General features: G+C 44.8%; 1 protein-coding gene across 7 annotated transcripts in view; it reads left to right on the plus strand.

The window, feature by feature from the left end:
* Positions 1–1,159: 1,159 nt before the first annotated feature.
* Positions 1,160–24,281, plus strand: part of DIDO1 (death inducer-obliterator 1) — a 100,886-nt gene continuing 77,764 nt past the window's right edge. For 2 of the 7 annotated variants that reach the window (XM_075901063.2, XM_075901066.2), the window contains exon 1: positions 7,158–7,314. Coding sequence is in view for 3 of the 7 variants with exons in the window: in XM_075901069.2 (XP_075757184.2) it covers positions 4,947–5,006 (60 nt within the window). In the remaining 4 variants the exon portion in view is untranslated. Of the gene's footprint in view, positions 1,268–2,524; positions 2,715–4,869; positions 5,007–7,156; positions 7,315–24,281 lie in introns of those variants that run through there. The other 5 variants (XM_075901065.2, XM_075901068.2, XM_075901067.2 and 2 more) reach the window with 5 other exon arrangements.

A 24,281-nucleotide genomic window follows, 5' to 3' on the forward strand; every position in this document is an offset into this window, starting at 1 on the left:
ATTTCTCAAAACAGGTCTCTACTGAATCTTTGTAATCAAAACAGATTTTTGAACAAGTAGGTATCTCTCTCTATATAAACATTTTTCCTGTGGGACAACAGAATGATGTTTTCACGTCACTCTGCGTCCACAGGAGCCAAGTCCCACCCACTCTCAGCCTGGCCTTCCCCAGGGCCCACGTGGAGAGCTAGGGCTGCCTGTGGCCCCAGCCCTTCCCTCCTCTCCCCTTTCCAGCAGCTGGAGGAGAGCTGTAGCTGCCACAGCCTCCGCAGAGCCCTTCCCAGCAGTGGAGGGAGGGGGGAGAGACCAGGGCTGGCATGGTCTTGGTCCAGCCCCTCCCTGTGGCTGTGGAGAGAGCCGTGCCCAGTGCAGCCTCAGCTTGCCCTCCTGGCAGCCAGGCAGAGCTAAGAACCAGGACCCGCCAACAGGGGGATGGGGGCAATGGCTGGTGTAACCTCAGATTCCCCAGTGGCCAAGGGACTGGGGGCGGGGAATAGCTGGGGCTGCCCCAGGTCCTCCTGGTGGCTGGTGGGGAGAGATGAGCGGGGCCCAGGGCGGCTTTGGACCCTTCCCGGTAGCTGAGGATAGGGGGGAGAACCCCGGGGCCGCTATGGGCCCTCCCCAGTGGCGAGGTGGTGATGGTGTTTGGCAAGTGTAGCAAGCAGAGGGCATAGCCCCCTACTATTATTAATTATCATAAGCACTTCAAAGTTACTGTTGAAGAGCACTACAAAATATGAGTGTGAGATACAAATAAAAAAAAACATAAACCTTGCATCTGTGACTCCAGATAATAGTGCAGGCCTCTACATTTGTCAATCATCTTATTCTTATCTTCTATAATCCACTCGAAAGCATGATTTAAAGTCAGTTTAATTTAGTGGAAAGATTCCTATTTATTTTAATGGGTTTTGCATCAACCTTCTGGAATTCATCAGGAATAATATAAGGTGTAAGCAAGGAAACTCAGGAAGTTTCTGGCTCCCAACCAGAAGCATAGGACTTATTTTCTATGTTTCTTTAATTAATATGATTGAAGAACATATCCTGACCAATCACTCCCCAAACCTTCAAATTATCTGACCTTACTAACTCCTCCCTAAAAGGAGGGGTTTATCTGGAGACTTCTATATAGGTGGGGAGGTTGGGGAGGTCCAGTCCCTATGACCACTTCCTGATTCTATTTTACAGAGGTCCACACCTCAAACACAGGAAAAGAAGAGAAGGCTGTAGCAGAGTATAACTGAGACTACAACTGCAACAACAGGTAAAAAGAAAACAAAAATTTTGAAATCAGATTATAACAGCAGGAAAAATAAATATGTCTTGTTGAATAAAAAAACAAGGGAAAGTTTGACCAGGTATGTGCAGCTGTGTTGATTCCTAGTTTCTTCACAGTTTCAGGCAAACAAAACACACATTATTCATAATTTTCCCTTCGTTGACTTATGTATAATATAATTTTCCCTTAATTGACTTTGCACAATATAAATGGAAATTGAGAGAAAAGTAGGTGCTGTACTACAACTATTGCTTCCAGGGGCACACTGCTCCTCCTCTATTTTGGGTGTGAAAATATAGAATGACAAACAATGATATGTGTACAAACAGTTTCCTGTAGAGCTTAAGCTTTTTTGGGGGGAGGGAGGAGGGTTTAGTAATTTTTGTTTAAAAAAAATGTTTTGAATGTTACCTGAGCAAATGCCTTTTTAATGAGTTTGCAAACAAAGGAAAACTAACACCTCTTAGGAGTATTCTGTTTGTTTTAATGATGTGGAAGAAAACATTGTCCTCACTCTGAGTTTGTAAGCAACAAGTAGCCAGAGGCAGTTTTATTAGGAGCTGCAGCAAGGGAAAAACTGGTTCGGACGGGGGGGAGCACCCCCGAGGCAGATCTTCGAATACAAGCAATTATGAAGCAGTTTATATACTGTCTATTAAATATAATAACAATAACAATTAGTCTCCTTCCCATTACAAACACCAATGGCTAACAGTTATTTAGTTCCACCCAGATGCTCCTTATCTCAAGGTCCCTGCCAGAGTCAGCATTCTATCCTTATCTCGGTATGGAGGAGAGAGGCAAAGGCAGCGTCTAATTACAGATCTCGCATTGTCAGACCACAGACTTAGCCTGACTCTTGCTTTCTTGTTAACAAGACTAAGATGGCTGCACACAAATTTCCTTATTCCCTTTTCCTGCCTCCACAATGATGAAAACACATGTCCATATTAACTTTCATTTTCTTGGTAGAAATATCTTCTTAATGTATATAAGTTTTAAAGTATGTTTTAAAGATTCAAATAATTTCTAAATCTGTATGGTCTTGATTTGTTTTGTCTGCATTGTCAGCCAGTCTTCCCTACGAACATCATAGTTTATGAAGAAAATCCTGGATATTTTGGTGAATCAGCGTCTAACTGATTATAGTGACTCAAGTTTTATCCTAGTTTCAATGTATTATAAATACATTATTGGCTGGCCTGCCAGCTTACTCATTCTCCTCTCTCTACCTTATACCAGGTGGAGTAAGTGTTGGATCATCCACTGTGTAATGCCTGCTGGTCTGTCCAATTAACTGTGTGCTCAGGTGGGCTCTCCGATTCCTAGTACTGTATGATCTGGCATGCTTTAAGATTTAGAAGCACCAGGTCATATTTGAAGCATATGTACAATGTGAGGTGGGAAACAGGTCCTTAACTCCTTCATTAAGGTAGGTGCTCTCAATAGATGAAGAAAGGAGACTGGAATGTATTAAGCTGTGAGGGAAGGGTATCTGGAAAGCAAGTGGGAAAATTTCCCCACATAATTTCTTTCCTCCCCAGTGCAAAGCCCATGCTATTCTCTAGGACAAATATCCCAATAACAAACACTTCACATTTCCCACACCCTATCTGCCAAAACATTTCTGTATTGTGTAAGAGAAGTCCCAAACTCTTTAAAATGTCATTCTGTGACTTGAGGGTTGGATGAGATAGAAGAAGTTGGATGCTTAGAAGACGCAGTCTTTAGTGGTAATTTCTAGGGCCTACCAAATTCACAGCCATGAAAAATGCATCACGGACCGTGAAAATAGATCTCCTTCCAAGAAATCAGGTTTTTTGTGTGCTGATATATAGATTTCATGGGAGATGCCAGTGTTTCTGAAACTGGAGGTCCTGAACCAAAAGGGAATTGCAGGGGGTTCCCAATATTGCTATCCTTACTTCTGCACTGCCTTCAGAACTGGGTGGCAAGAGAGTGATAGCTTCTGACTAAGAGCCCAGCTCTCAAGGCAGCAGCACAGAACTAAAGGTGGCATGTTATGCACCATCCACCCCCATAACTCTTTTTTGGGTCATGACCCATACCATTACAACACTGTGAAATTTCAAATTTGAATAGCTGAAATAATGGCATTTTTTATTTTTAAAATCTTATGACTATGAAATAGGCCAAAATGGACCATGAATTTGGTAGGGCCCTTATTATTTCAGAGTGGCAATATGCTCCCCGCTTGGAAGAGACTGGACCAAATAATAGCCGCAACATCTCCCATGTTCCAGTGTCCTGCAGACACTAGAGAACAGCAAGGCTAATCTTTATTATTTTTATTTATATTTGAGGTTTTTCCCTCAAAATAAGAGAACAAAAAGAAAAGGAAAAAGTAAACTACTGAGGAAACCAAAAGAGAGGGGGGCAGAGAGAGGAAAGGAAGAATGACATTGGCTTTTGTTTAGTAGGAATTAATCAAAGATGTATAAAAAGTCAGACCAAATCTTTAAAAAAATATTTGAGGTCCCTCTATGTTTGAAACATTACCAGGTATTTAGCAGATTGGTCAGCCAACTCCCTGTGCCACACTTCTTTCACTGGAGGCAATCTGCTCTTCCATCACAGCAGCATGACTTGTGTTGACTAAAAGTACTGCTCTAGAGAACCAAGCTTTCCATGAGTGTAAGAGTTTCAAAGATGATGGGATGTATTCCAAAATAGTTTTCTGTAAAATCTTCTATTAACTACAACTTTGTAAGGACTTTAAAAAGTAGGAAAAAAGGACTTCTGCTCTAGTTACAAAGTGTTAAACCCATACAGATTGATTGGTATGGGAAAATTTTACTTTTTTTTTTTTGTTGTAAATTTTGTGCAGCCACTAGAATTAATTTTTAACATTAATTTTTGAAAAACCTCCTAGGCTACGTCTAGACTGGCATGATTTTCCGCAAATACTTTTAACAGAAAAGTTTTCCGTTAAAAGCATTTGCGGAAAAGAGCGTCTAGATTGGCATGGACGCTTTTCCGCAAAAGCATTTTTTGCGGAAAAGCGTCCGTGCCAATCTAGATTCTCTTTTCCACAAAAAAGCCCCGATCGCCATTTTTGCAATCGGGGCTTTTTTGCGCAAAACAAATCTGAGCTGTCTACACTGGTCCTTTTGTGCAAAAGCTTTGCGCAAAAGGACTTTTGCCCGAACAGGAGCAGCATAGTATTTCCGCAAGAAGGACTGATTTCAGACAATAGGAAGTCAGTGTTCTTGTGGAAATTCAAGCGGCCAGTGTAGACAGATGGCAAGTTTTTCTGCAAAAGCATGTGCTTTTGTGGAAAAACTTGCCAGTCTAGACACAGCCCTAGAGTATTACAATGGAGTCTGACATTAAATAGGTAGATTCAAACCTATTTAGAGTTTAGAGTAGAGACAAAAATAAAGTGAGAAATCTCGACATAATCTATCAGAAGTTGGCTAAAATCCCAATGAAAAACTGAACATGGGAAAAATTTTGCATAGATTTTTCCAAAACTCCCTGTTGGTTGTGAACCCTCCACTAAAAATTTGCTTTGCTTATATGAAAAGCATTAAAATGAATCTAAAGTATTTTGTTTGTGAATCTAGAGCTCAAGTGAGGTGGTGAATCAACGGCGTTGGAGAATCTAGTGCGCCTGCCTGACAGCCCCATCATCTCAGTGTTCATGAGAGATTCTGGATTGATTGCCACTGGAAGCAGAGAAGGTCCTTTATCCACAGTGCAGGTATTGCATGAGTAGCAGCCATGCAAGTTTCCCCATATTTAAGGTGACCAGATTATCAAAATGAAGAAAGCATTTCTGCCACTTGCCACTCCAAGGGAAAATCATTCACATCTTACATTACCTACCTTTGGCTCCTGGAATAATGCTATCTACAGCCGCTTTTTGGAAGCTGAAATTGACTTTTTGTAGAACCTATTGTAGTACCCCTTGTGGAGAGGAGGAGTGTGCTGGGTTACAGAGTTTAAAACAATTGTCCTCATTTAGGGCTCCAAATCTTAAGTACCATTGAAAAATGAGACTGCCTTGATAAGACTTGTATCCTGTTGTAGCTGTGTGAGTTTCAGGATATTAGAGAGACAAATGGGTGAGATAATATATTTTATTGGACCAGCTCTATTGGTGAGAAAGAAAAGCTTTAAAACTTACAAGAGCTCTCCTTCAGTCCTGTCTCTTGAAAAAAATAGTCATCTGATTGCTTTACCGTTTCCCTACAAATGCACCCAAACTCAGATTTGAAGGTACCATCTCTAGGGGGATGAGACAACAGTGGAGTTTCTATAGCTTTTGTTCTTGTTGTTAGTAGTAGTATTAGCACCTAGATGACAAACTTGCATGCTGCTAAATCAGGGGTGGAGAACCTTTTTTGGGCTGGGGGCCACTGACTCTCAGAAAAATTAGTTGGGGGCTGCATACAAGTGAGAAGTGGGGGAAAAACCCTCGCTGTGGCCCCCAACTGAGAAGGAGAAAGACTCCCCATGTTCCCCTTGCACACCAGAGCCTAGGGGGGCCCAACCTAGTAGATTTTGTGTGCTCTAGCTCCTGGAGGGCAGCAGGGGGCTGGAGCACCAACATGGTCTTCTCAATGCCAGTGAGGGGCCCCGAGCCTCAAAGGCTGGATCCAGGCAAGCTGAGGACTGCATCCGCCCCCGGGCCTGAGGTTCCCAACTCCCGCACTAAACCTTGCACAAAAATAAGAGATGGTTCTTTCTCCCAAGAGTTGTTAAGTTAACAGGTTTTGCAAACTCTGTGATAATGGATAGAGTTTATTATTAAGATTTAAAAAAACCTAAATAATAAATTATTTAAAATTAGAATGGAGTTTAGTAGGCATCTTCGATGTAGAGGATGAGCTAGTCCAATGAAAACTTGCTTCCCCCCCCCCCCCTCACATAACATGGACATAGGGAAAGAACGTTACAGCGGTGATTGATATGTCAGGTGTAATTACAGGTACAACAAAAGGGAAAGGAGGTAACAATAAGAAAGATTAACATTGTCATTGAATAAAGAGAGATGAAAAATATTGGTGTGGGCAGTTGAGTCTCTCAGAGAAAGCTGCCTTGTGATTTTTTTAACAATTTGAGTCATCCAACCAAATATAATACAGTGAGGGTTTGCTTTTGAGTGAGGAGAGAATGGTGCCAGTCTGGGATCTGGACAGTACTTTCAAAGCAGATGCAGCTTTTCTGTTCTCTTGAATGTAAAACTCCATGCCACAAAGTATGTTTATGCCCCAGGTTAAGTCACTGTAAAGATATTTAGTGCTTTTCAGCCTCGCAGCTCAAAGTGTCTTATCAATAATGAATTAAACTTTTAACTCCTCTGAGGTGATATATATATGCACCCCTTTATACAGCTGGTGAAACTGAGGCACAGAGAGGCTAATTTGCCCAAAGTCACCGAGGAAGGTGGTGGGTGAGACTCCAGGCGTCCTGCCCCCACCCCAACATGCACAGTGCCACAGTGATGGTACCAGCTGCTGTTTGCCCTTCAGTAGGAGAGGGGTTCCCCTAGCTGCCCCGTGGGGATACCTCTCGGTGCAGAGGTCATTCCCTGGGCTATCCCCCCACGAAACTTGCTGTCTCAGCCCCGCCCTACCGCTTTGGGGCTCCCCCTTTGGTCGCTATGGGCCCCACCCCAGGCTGGCAGGGCTCTCTGCCCTGCCTGGGGGCGCACGCTGCTTTTCCCCGCCAGTCCCAGAGGCAGCGCGCAGGGCACCGGGGACGTTCCTCCCCTGCGATCAACCTGGCACCTCTATGGTTTTGGAGCGGTCGTTGCCCGCAGCTCCCCTCCCCTCCCCTCCCCGGAGCAGTGTGTAAGAGAGAGAGAGGAGGCCCGACTGGTTGACTCTCTGGGCCACGCCCGGCCGCCATGTCAGTCTCTATGGTAGCGGGGGAGGAGTGGTGCCCCGCGCCCAGCGCTGAGGAGCTGCTGCGAGGAGGAAATGGCGGCTCGACTCGGCTGAGGCGCCCGGTGGCGGCGAGATCCGTCCCCTCCTCCCGACGGCGAGTGAAGGAGACGGCCCGAGGTGAATGCGGGAGACGGGGGAGGCCGCGTCCGCCCTAAGGAAGCGGGCGCAGAGACGGGGTTGGTCACCGTCTGCGGCCGCTGGGCCTGACTAGAAAATGGAGGCGGGTAGGCCCGGCCAGGCGGCTCGGGGCCCTGGAGGGCCAGCGCGGGCTGTTTTTTCCGGGGTGGCGTCGGCCGGTCCCGGCTGTGGGGAAGTCGCAGCTCTGGTTCCGTGCCAGAGGAGCCGCTCGGAGCCGGGGCCCCGAGGGAAGCGCTGAGCGCGCTTGGGCCGGCGCCGCGCGGAACGGGGTGTCGGAGGCGGGTTTCTCTACTGTGGAGCCAGGTGACCGTTGGGTTGCCAGGGGATCGACACCGTAATCGAGCAGCTGCCATCAGCCCGTCCCGGTCCGTCTCCCCTTTCTGCCCCGCTATTTCCCACCCTCCCCGCCTAGCGGATGAGCGTGGGCTCGGGCGGGGTGATGGGACGGGGGCACCCGGAGTTGGAAGCTCCTTTGATGGAGTGATGAAAGGTGGGGAGAGTCTGTCTCCTGATTCGGGGGTCACTTGGGGAATGATTTTCACGCAGCTCCGTGGCTTTGTTTTGTTTTTCTGGGGGAACTGGAAGTGAATTCAGTCTCTCTTGGTGAGTTACACGGAAGAGGTGAAATTCATCTTGTTTTGATGATTTATTCTTAGGGTGGGAGCCGAGGAATTTAATCTCCTTTGGCTTCCTATGAAATAAAGTGTTCAGTAACTTCTCAGCCTTCACATTTCCCCCCCCCCCCCCCCCCGTTCTAATAGTGCTGGGTGCTGTCTTTTGGACGTGATTACCCTTGTGAATACCCTGCACCGTTAAGAATCTTGTCCTCCCCCAAATTTCTTTCCTCAATTGTTCTTGAAGATTCAATTTCCAATTAAACAGCTAGAATAGTTGGGATTGGTCCTGCCTTGGGCAGGAGGCTGGACTTGATGACCTCCTGAGGTCTCTTCCAGCCCTATGATTCTAATTGGTTTTATGCTTCACCCCAGAGTTCGCTGCTTTTCAGTGATGGGTGAAAACTAGTATTCCTGTGGCACCTTGGAGACTAATATATACATAGAGTAGCATAGTTTTTGTGGGCAACCCCAGCCCCCCCCTTTTTTAAGGTAAGCTTGGAGGTGAGGGGACTTTTTATGTACCTTGTCAGTCTGAACTTGTGAAATGCTTTGTGATTATTTTGAGATGAAAATTGTCAGACAAAATATTAATCTTTTAATTTTTCCTCTAGTTTACATGATCACTTATTTTTAAAACATAGTATGTATACCCTATGTGGGTCTAACTGTCTAGGAATTTAAGGAAAAAATTGACCTATTTTACATATAATATGAGAGTTTCTTGTAATTATTTTTCAAGGCTGCATTTTTCTCGGATAACCCATCTCATTTTTTTCTCAGAAAACTATTTTTAAAATATTTAAACATACACAATCCTATTTTAGTTATTCATTTAGCAGTTGGTCATCAGATGAACATTTTTATTAAAAAGAATGTTCTCATTGCTTTTTTCAGTGGCAGATAGTATTTCTGTAAATGGTATTGTGAATTAGTTTAGTTTAAGTATGTTTTTAGCAATTGAATTGTTTGAGGGGAAAATAAATGGAGGGTAAGTGAAATTGTGAATTTTCTTCTCTAAGTTTAGAATTTAGCATACTAATTGTAATATAAAGGCTTGACATAATTTAACTTTAATTTTAAAAATTGACAGATAATAGATCTATTTTCAAGTATTTTTTCATTTTTTTAAAAATTTTCACAGATGCAGGAATTTAGAGGGGCAGACATTCATTTAATGACTGTAAATGTTAAGATTAGGAATGTTAAATATCAGTTAATTGAATAGTCGAGTAACCTCATGAATTCTTATCGGTTAGTTGATGATTCTGTAATCCCTTGGAGTGGGGCTGGCAGAAGCATGGGATGCCAGGCAGGAGCTAGTTTGCAAGGGGAGGCAGTTTAAAAACTAGCTCCTCTTGCACACTGGCTGCTTGTTGCCCTGTGCTGCTGATTCTGACAGAGGCAGCCGTGCGGGGTGGCAGCAGCCCCTTTCTGGAGGGAAGGGGATCTGACCTCCCAAACTCTGCGCGAACCGGAACTGAGCTGGGCTGCCTGCCGCCTGGCTCCTAATGCACTTTAAATGCAGAGCTGCAGCGGGAGTAGGTCCCGTACCCTGTGTGAGCCAGAACTGAGCTGGGCTACTGGCCAGCCTACTAAAAAATGTACTGATTGCGGGGAGGGAAATGTGTGTAGTCTATAGCATTAACCTATAAGCTTTTGCTTATCGGTTAAACAGTTAACCAACTACACTGTTATTTCCCTTGTTAAGATCAAAATAATTTTAGCTTTATAACATAAAACAAATTGTCAACATCAAAAATCAAAATATGCAAAGTAAATATCTTTAAATCAAACTCTAATAGTTTCTCAAGCACCATGTTTCTTTGCTTATCTGTAAATTTCGGTTATTATCAGTATTTTTTTTTCCTGGGTTTGTATGTGTATGAGAAATCGCTGTTTACTGACATTCAGATTGCGGTCAACTGTTTTAGCATATACAAGTCTGGAAATGGATAGTTGGCCTTTAGATCTTTCCATAAGAACAAATATAATAGTATCTTCCATGCACTAATTACCTTTTCGGATTTAGCTGTTAGACCTTTCTCTGGGGTTTCCAAAATAGATTAAACTGAAAGCTGCTTAGCTACAAGTTGAAGAAAGATCAAAGAATTATGTTAGTTTTAAGCCTTATTTGCAGTTGGGGGAGACATCAGTTATTTGGAACCCAATCTTGCATCTTCGAGTGACTGGATATTTGCTGTTTATTTCAATGAGCGCAAAATCACATTTAAGATTTTGAGATACAGTAAGATACTAAATCAGCTAAACAGTGTGTCTGTTTAAACAAACTGGTTTTGGATTATGGAGTTTAAATATTTCAGGATGTATATAATGAGCTGTAGGTTTTTAAGGTGTTCCGTTATATGAAAGATGTGTTGGCTAGAATAATACAATTAATAATTAAGTCACATATAATTTTTAATCTTAAAAATATTTCACAGACAAGGTAGTTGGAATTATAGGTTGTATTAGCAGCATGTTTTATTTTTTAAAGTAATGCAAGTTGAACTAATTCATTTTAGAATTTTACATAAAACCTTGAATTCCTAAAACCCAACTTAAATATATAGAAAATAATGAGAGAAACTTATCCAGAAAAAAGTGTTAATCATTTTCAGGAATCATTTTGGCTCTTCAACCAAAAAAGCATCTGTAAAACTGGATTCTGAACTTGAACTTTCTATTTTGGCCATGAAGTTCAGCTGTGGTAGATTAATTCCAATTCTTATTGTAGTGCGTTCTCTCCAGTGTTTTCCTGATGAGTATTTATAAGCTATTAGCAGACTTACCTGGTGTTGTCCGGCTCCTTCAGGACAGGCGGCTGGCAGTGTGGGGATTGCAGGACTCAGGGAAGGGCCTTGGGGATGTGGGCAGGGGAGTGCAGAAGTCTGGGGACAGGGGGAGGTGCAAAAGTGTGGGTTAGGGGGTGAAGAGGGGTTCAGGGCCTTTTTCCATTCAGCATGGGCCTTTTTTTCTCTCCCCTTGGCATGCTCCCATGGGCCGCCGGGGCTTTTTTTTCTCTCCCCAGAATCTCACCTCCCTCCCTAGCCACAAGGGACATTTTCTCTCTTCCCAGTGTCCTTCCCCCCACTGTGGCCAAGGGCCATGAGGGAGGGAAAGTGTTTGGGGTGGAGGGGCTTGTATCCAGCGTGCTGGCAGGCAAGATGGCCGAGCCTCAGCCTTGCTGTCACTTCCTTTATGGCACTGCTGCCCCCATTGGCCACTCTATAGGATAGTTCTCCACTGCAGGCTCCATGGCCCCAGTAGCCACTCTGTGTCACATCTCTCCGAACAGCAGCCTCACCCTTTGCATGTTGTGGAAAACAGTCTTTTCCCATGGCTTCCAGTTGTCCTACAACCAAACCCTGACCTTGCTTTAAGTTAGGAGAAGAGGAAACTGCATACCAAATTTGGTGGGTCTAGCTCTTGCAGTTTATCCAGTGAACAAACGGATTCACAGAGAGACAGACAGATGCACTCTCAAATATATATATACAGTGCTTTTTCTGTGATAGTACCGGCATCTCCAGATCCAGTACCGGCATTTCCAGTCAGAGCTCAACAACTTTTCCCCTGGAGTACCGGCACTTTTTTAAACAAAAAAAATACTGTGTGTCCGTGTATATCTGTATGTATGGAGAGGGAGAGAGAAATTAGTCTAGTTTCTTCATTTTCTCTTATTTTGGACTTCTTTTTTATTGTGATTACACTAGACCTTTTTTCACCCTTTAAATTATTAATTGGTGGAACCAGTGGTAGGAAGAGGTATGCAGACAAATAATTGGTGGCCTTCCTTAACTAAGTGTATATCTATACTAGATAGGGACATTAAAATGCATTTTATTCATTAACCATGTAATATGGTTGCACATGGCTCCCCAGGATCTGGTGTGCAAAAGCTTTTATGTTAGCTTCTCACACATACTTGGCTCCTGCCTGCTGCCCTCTTCTCCCTCACTGCTGCTTCTGATACAGAGGCAGCAGTGTGGGGGGAGGCGCAGGGGGGAGTTGGGAGCCTGCCTGTAACTGTGAAAGTTAACTGTGGACATGGATACATTTTCCCATCTCTATTACTAGAGACCTTTTACAGTGGCACAGCTATACTGTGCAGCTGCGCTGCTGTAAGATCTGTTGCATAGTCACCTCACTCTCCTTCCCCCTCACAATGAGTGGCGGTAGCTATGACTGTGGAAGAAACTCTCCCACCAACATAGACTGTGTACCACTTAGGTGATGAAACTTGCATTGCTTGAGTGTATGTTTTCACACCCCTGAACAACATAATGTCATGTCTTCTCTATGGGCGCAGCAGTGGTAGGTCCTGGACCGACGCAAGCCAGAACTGAGCCAGGCTCGCTCAGTCCCGGCTTGTGTTGGCTCCAGCAGCCTATGTCCGCGGCCAGCCTGGCCTGCCACAAGCAGGGGCTACTGCTGGAGAAGCCTCTGCCCATGGCGAGCCTGGGCCTTCTGTGGGCAGCAGCTGCTTCATGGTAGTCTCCTCTACCCCTCTGCATCCTCTGCTGCTGCCTCAGCAGCATGGGGAGTGGGGCAAGCGGCATCACATCGATAGTGCTGGGAGGAACTGGCTTGTAAGCTGCCCCTCTTCCAGCATCAGCTCCTATCCCCCCTGCCCCTTGCTGCCTCTGCCTTGCTGCCTCTGATACAGAGGCAGCAAGGCTGAGGGGAAGTGAGTAGTCAAGTGGTTGACTTGACTACTCACTTACGTCCCTAGTGTAGACGTGGCCTAAGATTTTGTCTACAGTACAGCCTACGTTGGCAATATTTATGTATCTTAGAGGTGTAAATATTTTGCTCCTCTGCATGATGGAAGTTAAACCAACATGTGTTAATTTGCACAGTTCTGTGTTGGTGGGAGAAACTCCTACTAACACACCTTATGCCACTCACAGAAGTGCTTTTTTTTTTAATGCCAACAAGATAACATTCTCCTGCTGGTGTAAAGCATTTTTACCACACATGCTACAGCGGGGAAACTGCATCAGTATAGCTGCAGTGCTATATGGACATGGCCTAATATTCCTGCTGCTATCATTGGCAGATGAATTCTGGTAGTTGAAATGGTGGGAAATTTAAAGAAAGTAATTTAGCTGTTACTCTCCCTATGTAAGAATACAGGCAATCCCCGGGTTACGTACAAGATAGGGACTATAGGTTTGTTCTTAAGTTGAATTTGTATGTAAGTCAGAACTGGCTCCAGATTCAGCCGCTGCTGCTGAAACTGACCAGAGGCTGACTACAGGAAGCTGGAGGCAGAATTGCTCTGCCCCCAGCTTCCTGGAATCAGCCACTGATCAGTTTCAACAGCGGCTGAATCTCTAGCCTGGGACAGAACAGCTGGGCTGCCAGGTAGGTCCCTGCAGGACCAACCCAGCAGCACCCCAGCTGCTCTACCCCAGGGTCCACAACAAAAGCCTGGTCTGCTGGGGAGGAAGGGGGGCGCACTAGCTGGCCCCCCCCCCCAGCAGACCAGGGACACGGGGAGCAAAGCCACGGCGGCGGGGTGCCGCGCCTCTGAGGCTTTGCTCTGGCACCCCGCTGCCACTGCGGCTTTGCTCCCGGTGTCCCTGGTCTGCTGGAGACGGTCCCCAGCAGACCAGGGACACCTGGAGCAAAGCTGGGGAGGTGCAGGACCCCGCCGCCGCTGCAGCTTTGCTCCCGGTGCCTCTGGTCTGCTGGGGACCGTCTCCAGCAGACCAGGGACACCGGGAGCAAAGCCGCAGTGGCGGCGGAGTCCCGCGCCTCTGAGGCTTTGCCAGAGCAAAGCCTCAGAGGCGCGGGACCCCTCTGCCTCCCTGGCTTTGTTCCAGGTGTCCCTGGTCTGCTGGAGACGGTCCCCAGCAGACCGGGGCACCTGGAGCAGCTTTTCTCGCCCCGGAGGCCAAGGTGGTGGGACCGCTGCGCTCTGGGCGGTCCCACTGCCTGCGAGCTCCGGGGCGAAAAAGCCCTGTTCGTAAGTGCGGATCCGACATAAGTCGGATCCACGTAACTCTGGGACTGCCTGTATGTGGGTAGCTATTTGAGTGTGTTTTGGAGAGGCTGAACAGGAGAGGCTATGGTTTAGTACCAACTCTGGAAATGAGGAATAGGGATGTGAGCTTGTACCCATTTAAATGATTACCTGATGAGCATTGGGCCCCTTTTAAGCTGGCTCTTCAGGTGTGGTAGCAGTCCACCCCTTCGGTGCTGCTGCCTCTCAGTGATGTGAGACAGGTGGCTCCACAGGAACCAGTGCTTTTAAGCCAGCTCTCCATGCATAATGGCTCCTACAGAGCTTCTTCCCCTCCCCCCCCCCCACACCATGTTGCTGCCTCCCACAGGGGCAGCATTGCGGTGGAGGGCAGGGGGCGAGCACTGATTCCCGCAGAGGCGCCTGCCCCCTGTGCTGCTACCTCTGATATATAGAGGCAGCAGCATGAGGCGAGAGGAAAGCAGGAGCTGGTCCTTGTGGAGAGCTGGCTTAAAAGCTGGCTCTCCATGAACACTGGCTTCTGCCTGCCCCCCCGCCCCCCTTCACCCACATGTGTAAACCTGCAACCGCTATAAATTTCATCAATTACACATTTACAAAATTAAATGTGTTTTAACATTGCTAACGAGGAGTACCTATTTTACCTATACAGGATAGGGATGTTAGATATCGGATAATTGAATAGTTGTGTAACCACACAAAGTATTGTTGGTTACATGACTATTTAATAGTCCCTGGGGGCAGGGCTGGCAGAGAGTGTGCTCCTGGCTCCACTCCCATGGAGCCCCCTGCCACTCTGTGCTACTGCCTCTCTCTCGGACGCAGCAACGTGGGGTGACAGTCGGAGTCAGGCCTTGAGGGGAGCCAGTTTCAAAACCAGTTCTCCTCATGGACCGACTGCCTGCCACCCCTGATACAGAGGCAGGCAGATTCGGTGCTCATGGGGAGTCAGCTTTTAAACTAGCTCCCTCATGGGCACTGACTCCTGCTCCCCTCCCGCTGCCTCTGATACAGGGGGAGGGGGGAAGGTGGGATTGCGTGTAGTCTACATGATTAACCGATAATCCTAGGATTATTGGTTAATTGTATAGTGAACAACACATTGACATCCCTAATACAAGAATTTATGTGAACCTAGTCTCTCTAGCAGGGTTGGGCAAGATGTGGCCTGATGCCCGGATGAGGCTCACCTAACACTTTGATCTGTCCCGTGGACTGCATCTGCATCTGTCCCATGTTTTATATTTATAGACTGCTTCCCATGCCACCAAATTTCCAGGCAATGGCTCAAACAGCCAGATCCTATTTAAATGGCTCCCGGTTCCTGGTGCTAGTCAAGTAGGGGCTGTAGTTATGAGCCCTTTAAATACCTGCAGCAGTCCCAGGTAGCTGCCAAGCAACACCGTAGTGGTTTAAATCACAGCCTTTGGCCCCAGGCAACTTTTGGGGGGAGGCTAGTCTCCAGCCCCACCCCTTCTGCCCCAGGCCTCATGCTTTCTGGAATGGAGCCAGCCTGTAACTACCTACCAAAATTCATTAATTGGCCCCTCTGTAAAAATTATTGCCTACCTTTGTTCTATAGTATCTGAAAGCTTCATAAACATTAATGACTGTGTTGTCATAACACCATTATGAAAAAGGGAAATAGAAAGTTCGAGGTGTAATTTTTTTCCACTATTAACTAGGGATGTGAACATGTATCAGGGTACAACCAATAAGCCTGAGTTCATCAGTTAACAGAAAGTGAACAGTCCATTGCTAATTCTGTGACAAAATAGAATTTTGAATTTGACAAGAATTGAATCCTCAAATATTGCCAATATTTTGAGAGGGATTTTGTGAGTCCTAGTAAAAAGGTTAGTTTTTGTTGTGTTCAAATATTTTACTATTGTATTTTTAAATAGCCAAGCACTGTTTGAGGAACTGAGAATGAAAGCCAACTCCCACCTCAACCACCTACAGAGTCAGCAGCGTTGGGGGCGGGGAGGAGAGGGGGGCAGGTGGCTCCACGGGACCCACTGCTCACACAGAGCCTGCTTTTAAGCTGGCTCCATGCGAGCACCATTTCTGCTTCTCTCTCCTTCCCTCTTCCCCCCTCCCCTCCTGCTGTGGGAGACAGCAGTGTGGTGGGGGTGTGGCTACACTGGAGCCAGCATATGCAGGGAGCCAGTTTAAAAGTCAGCTTCTGCCTTCCCCTCCCCCCTGCTGCCTTTGATACAGAGGCAGTGGTGTGGGAGGGGGAGGGGCTGCATGTAATGGTGAGGGTTAACTGATAAACTCAGGCTCATTGGTTAATCATGTGTCCTGATACATGTTCACATCCCTAGTTAATAGTGCAAAAAATTGCATCTCTAACTGACATAGCTACATACATAGCTGGGTTGACAAAAAAAAACAAAAACCCAAACCCCTATAATAAATACATCAGCAAAAGAAATTCTTGCTCTAATAGCTTACTTTGTTCATGGAACTTGTATAATTAATATTGGTGTTAGTTATATAAAGTTGGTGGGTTTTTGGTTTGTTTGTTTGTTTTTAGTAAAAGGTGCCTCCCCTCTATGAGAGCTTTTTGGGAGATAGTTTCTGTAGAGTAGATAAGATATTAGATTTTGAGCTAATTAGTATTGAGTGCATTTTTTTAATGCTCTGCTTATGGTGTTTTGGTTATGAACCAGGAACTTTAAGCCTTTATCAGAATTTGCATTATAAATTATTGTTTCACTGGCTTTAATCTCAGCCATGAGTAATTTACTTTGATCTAAAGAATATTAATAGCAATCTGCCAACATGTGAAGTCAGAATAAAGTAAATTTGTAATAATTAATGTTCTTCTCATCTAGCTGAATAGTTCAAATTCTTTTTCTTTTCTTCTCTATTTGTGTTTCTGACTTCTAGCATGCAAGGTCAGAGTACAGTTAGAATTTTGTCAAGTGTTTTTTTCCCCAGAAGATTTTAGGTAGTCTTAAAGGCACAAAGCAATTTGTTTTGGATAAATTTACTTTTAACATTTTCTGGTTTTTTTCCAAGTGCAGAAGCCAGAGAAGCAGATTGTGTTCTATATTCCTATCTTTCACTAGACTTGATCTGCTCACAATTTCCTTCACCTCGCTGTAACTGTTTTTTCCATTCCTTCCAGGACATGGTACCAAAAGCCTATCTCCCTTTCTTAGCTTGCACCTGGAATTCTGGAGAGGATAAAAGCATAATAACAGATTGAGGAAGGGGTGAGAGGGGCAGACATGCTATCATAAAATTGTATTTCTGTGCTGCCAAATATTTTATTTTTAACATTTTTTAAATGTTAAAAATGTTCTCAACAGCAATTGTGCTTCCAAACCATTGATCTGTGCCTGTAAATTTAACTTCTTTTTAGCAGAGTTGGCTCTTTTTTAAATTTGTGGTGATTACTAGGATTGGGTAGCTGTGAAGTATAAACTGATTTTTTTTAGTTGTCCAATTAGAGTTTGATATTGATGTTCTTGAGTAATGGAACCCATCGCAATATCGTGAATAGAATTTTCTGAAATGGAACTGGGATTTTATAAAGTTGATTATGAAGCAAAATTATTCAGATTGACAAGGATTACTACGTAGACCAGTGTTTCTTAAACTTTTTAAGACCGAGGAACACCAGACAATAGGTTTTTTTTATGAGGCACACCAAGGATTTTTTGTTTGGGGGGGGGGGGAATCAGGGGGAAACTTATTGAGGGGGAAAAAAAGGGTTGGGGGAAAGTTATCGGATGGGGGGGGGGGAGGTTGCCTGTCCCTTTAAGGGCAGCCATTTTTAATTCTGTTGTTCTCTGTGGCACACCTCCAACTGTGTCGTGGCACACCGGTGTGCCACGGAACATAGTTTAAGAAACAGTGATGTAGATTGTCAACCAAGATTTAGTTTGCTGATGGTAACAGTGTGAAAAAAGAGTTTGCTAACTTTATTTCTTTGGTTCTTTAAGTTTTTTATAAACATTCTGTATCTATTGAAATAATTAATGTTTAAAATATTAACCGGTTAAACACTAGATTTAACTGGTTAGCCTTGGAGTAACCCTTCTCTCACCTGTGGCATGAAGAGCAGTTCTGACCCTGCTGAAGCCAGCAGGAGCTGCTCCACCCTCAGCTGTGCTGCAGCTAGAAGGGGTTTCTTTTGCAGTGGTGGGAGGGGGCTCCTCTGGAGAGGGCCACATCTCTCAGAAATGTCAGCATCGTCTCAGCATGACCACTAGGGCCAGGCAGGACAGCGAGCTGAGGCTCAGAATGATTATCCTGTAGAAATCACTCCAGCTGAGTCAAAATCCACCTCAGAACCCTACAAATCAATGTGGGTGCAATTCTCGTCTCCGAGGAAGAGAGCCCTCTCCTCGCCACCCCAGGACTCTTAATAAGTCCAGGGTTTTCCTGGCCTGGTCATTGCCTGACATCTTACAGAGCTGGCTTTTCACAGGCACCCAGCACTGAAGCGCAAGTCAGACTCTGTGACATCAGCTGAAACATCACATCAACTGGCACCAAGACACCTCTCTACTGTATCAGACATCTAAGCCCATTTGGCACCACAGTCCCCAACCCTCAGTACCAACAGTCCTCAAGGACACACTTCTGACCATTGTTCCTTCTCATCTACTCTTTCCTCAATCTATAGTGAGGTGGGCACAGGGCAAGAGAGCAGATTTTCATTGCAACACTCCTCTCCAACATACATGCTTCCTTCATGGCAAACAGCAAAGTGTAAACCTACTCATCAGGCACCTTGTTACCCATTGTTCAATCATCCCTGGCCCTATCTGTCTCCTCCCTACCCTACACAATGGCCCCCATGGGACCCTTGTGCCCAGTATTGTCAGCAGTACACAATGCCTCCTACTTGAGCTCGTCCTGTGATTCGGTCATCACCAGTTCGTGCTTCTGACACAGCGTCAGTCATGGCCAAAGATGAGTTGATGGACGAAGCAGATGACCATTGTTTATACCTTTTTTAACATTAGTGGGTTCTCGAAATAATACATTTCAAATATGTCATCCTCTTTATCTCTACACTTCCTACCTTTCCTCTTCTCCCAGTCCTTCTTTAAGAACCCTTCCCACGACCACCTTGCAACTGTAGGTCCAACACCGCCTTGCAATAGGTGCGGTAGAACCACTCCTCCTATACTATCAGGGCAAAGGATTCTACCCAAACTATTTCAGTGCAGAAAAGAAGTTAGGAAGGGTGGAGGCCTATCCTGGGCCTGAGGAGGCTCAACAGATTTATCCGAAACTATAGATTCAAGATGATCACACTTGCAAAAATCATACCAGCATTAGATGAAAGAGATTGATTTTCAGCCCTCAACCTTCCAGATGCCTAATTTTGTATCATGATTCATCCCTCTCACATAGGGATGTAAAAGAGTAGTCAACTACTCACATTCTACCCTCCCACCCCCTCCTCCGGGCTTTGCTTCCTTTATATCAGATATACAGGCAGCGGGGGAGGCAGCAAGGGGGAGGAAGCAGGAGCCAGCTTAAAAGTTGGTTCCCCCAGCACCGTCTCTGCATTGTAGGGGGGCGCAGAGGCGCAGTGTGGGACTGCGTGTGAGCGGAAACTGAAGCAGTCCCTACTTGCCTGGAGTTCCTGACTGTGACAGCTCTGCCTTTTAAATGTAGTAAGATCCTGGCCGCTCTTACTACATTTAAAAGGCAGTGGTATTAGCTTCCAGGGCCGGTGTGAGCTGGGACTAATTAGTTCCAGTTTGCACTGGCTCCGAGTCACTACGGCTCTGCCTTGTACATATAGTAAGAGTCCATCAGGCTCTTCCTACGTTTAAAAGGTAGAGCCGCAGGGGTGATAGCTCCTGGGGCTGGCGTGAGCTAGTATTGCTTAGTCCTGTCTCATGCCAACCCTGGAAGCTAATCCTGCTGTGGCTCTGCAGATAAAATGAAGTAGGAGGCAGGCTGCTGTGCACCTGACTCGTACTACATTTAAACTGAAGAGCTGCAGCGGGGATAACGAGCACCTCCCCATCAAGTAGTTGTTGGAAATTACATCAACTACTTGATTAGCTGATTAATCACAGTTTAACACCCCTACTCCCACAGATGCTTTCTCAGACTCATCATGGGACTCTATCATTTCCAATATCGAATATTGCCTTTTGGCCTCTTCACAGTTTCTCCCAGACCCTGGCAGTCATCAACGCCTGCCTCAGATATTGCAGCGTGATAAGCTTCCCATATCTGGACGATTGTCTAATCAAAGGTGTGTTTCATGATGACAAGCACTCAATATGCTTACTATCACTCAAACCTTTTCTTGTGTCTTGGGCTGTCTCCAACACTGAGCTGTCTGCCATCTCCTCTCATTACCAACATTGCCTGGTCTCCTCACGTGACATCAGGGCCTCTCGCTTTACCCCAACCCCGATGCGCTCCAACTGAATGTGTGGCTCCTTCTTGGCTTCAACAAGTTCTGATACATCTGCTCTGATACAGTAAAACATGTTCTACTTAGCACTGAAAGTATGGAAATGCACCCATCCATACTGTTAACTTCATTTGTGTAAGATGGGGCCATTATGAAGAGAAGGTTTACGAAGTCTTCATGAAATTGCATCCTTGTGAATACAAATATCTGCAGACTGATTTACTTCAATAGTTGACATGTTCATAACCTTAAGATTTCCCACAACTCTGTATCATTAACATTTCAGTTACCTAATTTTTTTGTCCATGTCTTGAGGATTGTAGCCCTAGATTTGGTAGCTCTATCTATGCTGTTTCACAGTATAACATTTTTGTATTTGAATCCTTACTGGGTTATTCTGAGTGACTGTCTTGAGTATAGCTGCATTTGTTGGAGACATAACCTATTTGTGGTGTTAAAGAAAATAGGCTGTAATACACTTTGGTTTAAATGTTATAGGAGCACATGCAGTATTGGTAGGTAGAAGCATTGCCATTAGATGGCTTCTTATTTTGATGGAATCACTGATGTGTGGAGCTTGAAGAGGGAGCTGTCTACTTGTTTTCCTTTATTCTGTGAGTGTTTAAATATGTGATCTCATAACTTTTTAGTGTAATATTATTTTTGAAATTCAAAGCTTTAATGTGGGCTTTTTACATGTTTTTTTGAGGGAATGACAGCATTTTAAAAGTTTTCCCTTAAGTAATTGATAGCTATATCAATTAGACATGACTTTTTTGACTGTGAATATCTTGTTTTAGAATATATTTTGAGAATTATTCAGTTATGGGAGTTTCTGTGGAGCTTGCCAGCCAGGCAAGAACTATGTGAGAGGACAGTGCAGGGTATAGAAACTGTCTGGCTCCTTAACATACATGTAAATGTTTAAAACATTTTAAAATAACCATATAAAACAACTAATAGCTAATCACTATGCAAAGAATCAGTCAGACCTAGCCCTTATGAATATGAAACTAACCATCCACACATGGACTGTGTACAAATTTGAGGTCATGATGTCTCAGTGAGCCTGACAAACAACTCCATTGCTATGCTGCTGTTTATAGCTTTGCAGTGTGAAGAAAAATGCTCAGATCTTGTCCCTTTTCATTGCTCTTTCAGGAGGTCCCTGAGCAAGTGTGAAACTGACAAGAAAAATGCTGCAGCTATTTGATAAATTTATAAGAGGTTCCCACTACAGCTACTTGTGATTTTTTTTTTAATTTCTCCTTGTTAAAGCCAGTCTGTTGAGAAGAGGAATTTTTGCTGTTAATCTCTTCTGAGATTCATTCCTAGTTGCATATTCCTATGCCCCTATAGCCCTGCCAGAGTTAGAGTATGTCTTTGATTAGGTGAATAATAATATTGGTGATACAAGCTGATTAGCAGAAAATTGTGTAATGAGGATCTGACAAGATTTCTCTTTCAATTAATTGCTGAATGAACCAAAGGTGTACTGTTTGAAGTACATTGATCAATCTTGTAGTAGACTAGAGAATTTGGAGGACATTCTGAGATTGGCATAAGGGAAAGATTGTCTTGCCATGATGCTGCCATACGAGAATTTCTTCAAGCTAAGTGGACATAAGCCTGAATGCTACCAAAATTGAAGTTGTTTGCAGCAGTTATTAGTTTAGTTTTCTTGCTGTTGGGTAGATAGCTTAGAGGTCACCAAATGTACTTTGTACTTCCATGATGATCTGTCCTGAGCAAAATCTGACACTCTACACTGTGTGGTGTAGAAAGCCCATGAGGGACAAGTGTCTGACACCATTCAGTCTCTGAAGCATTATATATTCTTAGCTTTACCTCTACTTATCAAGATGTTTGGTTTGTCAAATATATTCTTAATGAGGTGCACCATTACCAATAATAGTTTTGCGGTGAGGGCTTAAAGTTCTTTCTCAATGCTGCCCATGTTATTGACAACAGATCCAAGGTAGGTGATATCACTAACAATAGCGACTGGATGATAAGTCTCCCAGTCAGGTCTTAGAACACACAGTACGTTAAAAATTGCCGACTGGATGGTTTTTGGATTTATCTGAAATGGAATAATAATTGTAGGATTCCGAAGAATGGTTATATGGTGGACTCCGTTCTTGTAGCTAAGCATCCAGATGTTTCTGAAGGCTTTTGACAGCTTGGTATCAGTAAAGCAAGTTGTGATTGGAACTTTAAATTGATAGTGAAGCCACTTCCCTGGTGTATGGTCACATTACAATTTTATAAAGCAAAATGAGATATTGTAGAAGCACTTAATTGTAGGAGGTACCTACTAGAGCAATAGTGCTCAACCTTTTTTCATTTGCACTCCTGGAGCCAGGAAAATTTTTGTTGATCAAAAAAAATCTGCTGGCAATATTTTGTTGCTGCCCCTTTAATTAAAAGCTCCAGTCCGTTCCCCTACCACTCCCCCTATCGTGTGTACGCTGAGCCGGCAAAAGAAAATACCGGCCAGCCCGGATCAAAGTGCTGCGACCCTCTAGGAAGACAGCCGCGACCCCCAACCCATAGGTTGCGCACCACTGTTCTAGAGGACAGATGCAGTGATACTATGCATAATTGCTTCAAGGTGACTTTTTTCAGTGTATTGGTGAGAAATTGAAAGAGGATGCAAACCTTGTTAAGGCCCATTGCAACACTTAAATTTGTAGTGTGTTTGGTTATGAGGAGCCATCAATGGGACAGGTCTGGAAGAAGATCCGTATGAATGCTGGGCACTGGTCCTGGGTTTGATACTGGATGATCCAGGGAAGGGAGGGGGGGTGAGAGATGCAGTCCATGGGAGGGGCAGCTGGTCAAGGAAGTGGTGCTGGAAGAGGGACTATAAAGGTGCCAGTAGGCTCAGGTAGTTGACTCATAGTTTCATCAAAAAGGATGGGAGAAGAGTTTGAGGTGTCACCTTAAAATCTCTCAGATTCAGCAGGGATCTGAGACATTGACTGACACATCCTTATACTCAGCTCTTGGATGAGAATTTGCAGACCCAGCATGCCTATCTCCCTACTTCCCTACCAAAAAAAAATAGTTTCTACAAGGATAATTAGCAAAAATACCATCTGATAGGAAGCAAAACATTGAAGAGGGGCCTCCATATGCTTCCAGCAATGGTGGGGAACCAAGCCATGGTGATTTGGGGGCTCTCCATGACATGGGAAGAAAACAGACATATAGTTTCTATTGTGACTTTTGTATCTAAGTTTGCCAAGTCAAATAACTCTGATTCTCAACATTACAGAGCCTCTTTTTTTTAGTCAGATTTTGCTTTATGCAGCAGTAGAAAAGCATGGGGGTCTGCCATAATGGCCAGATGTCAGGCACTGGCAGCTGCAGTGTGGCTGGAGCCTGTCAGGACCAGCTTCTGTTTTTCTAAATTTTGTTCGTCCAGTTTTCCTGGCAATGCCGGGTAAGTCCAGCTAGTCTTATATATAAGGGAGAATGTTTGTAAGTTTGTGCGCTAATAACTTGGACACTATAAGAGCGACTGCAACCAAACTTTGCATGGGATAACCTTTCATCCAGGAGAAGGTTTTAAGGTACTTTTGGACCCAGTCTGGCCCGAGCCCAAGCTGTAAAAATAAAAAAGGAACCCGCTGTGCTGTGCTAAAGGGACTGCCCTGCCTACCCTAGGTCTAGTGCCTGCCACCTGCAGCCCCAGCGCCATCTGGGACTCATCCCCCCCAGCCTGCGTGGTTACATAAGTGATCCTCTCCCCCTGCCCTGCGCTGGTATGCAGTGCCCCAACCCCCCACACGCACAACAGCTCGAGCACCTGCCCTGCCCTGGGCACGAGCTGGGGCAGTCTTCCTGCATGTAACCTCCCCTCGACCCGGGGTCACCCCTGTCCCCTCTGGGGATGACGCAGACCAATATTTTAATCCCTATAGAAATCAGT

The sequence above is a fragment of the Pelodiscus sinensis genome, chromosome 17 (genome assembly GCF_052426305.1).
Source record: "Pelodiscus sinensis isolate ZL-2025 chromosome 17, ASM5242630v1, whole genome shotgun sequence".
NCBI classification, from domain to species: domain Eukaryota; kingdom Metazoa; phylum Chordata; order Testudines; family Trionychidae; genus Pelodiscus; species Pelodiscus sinensis.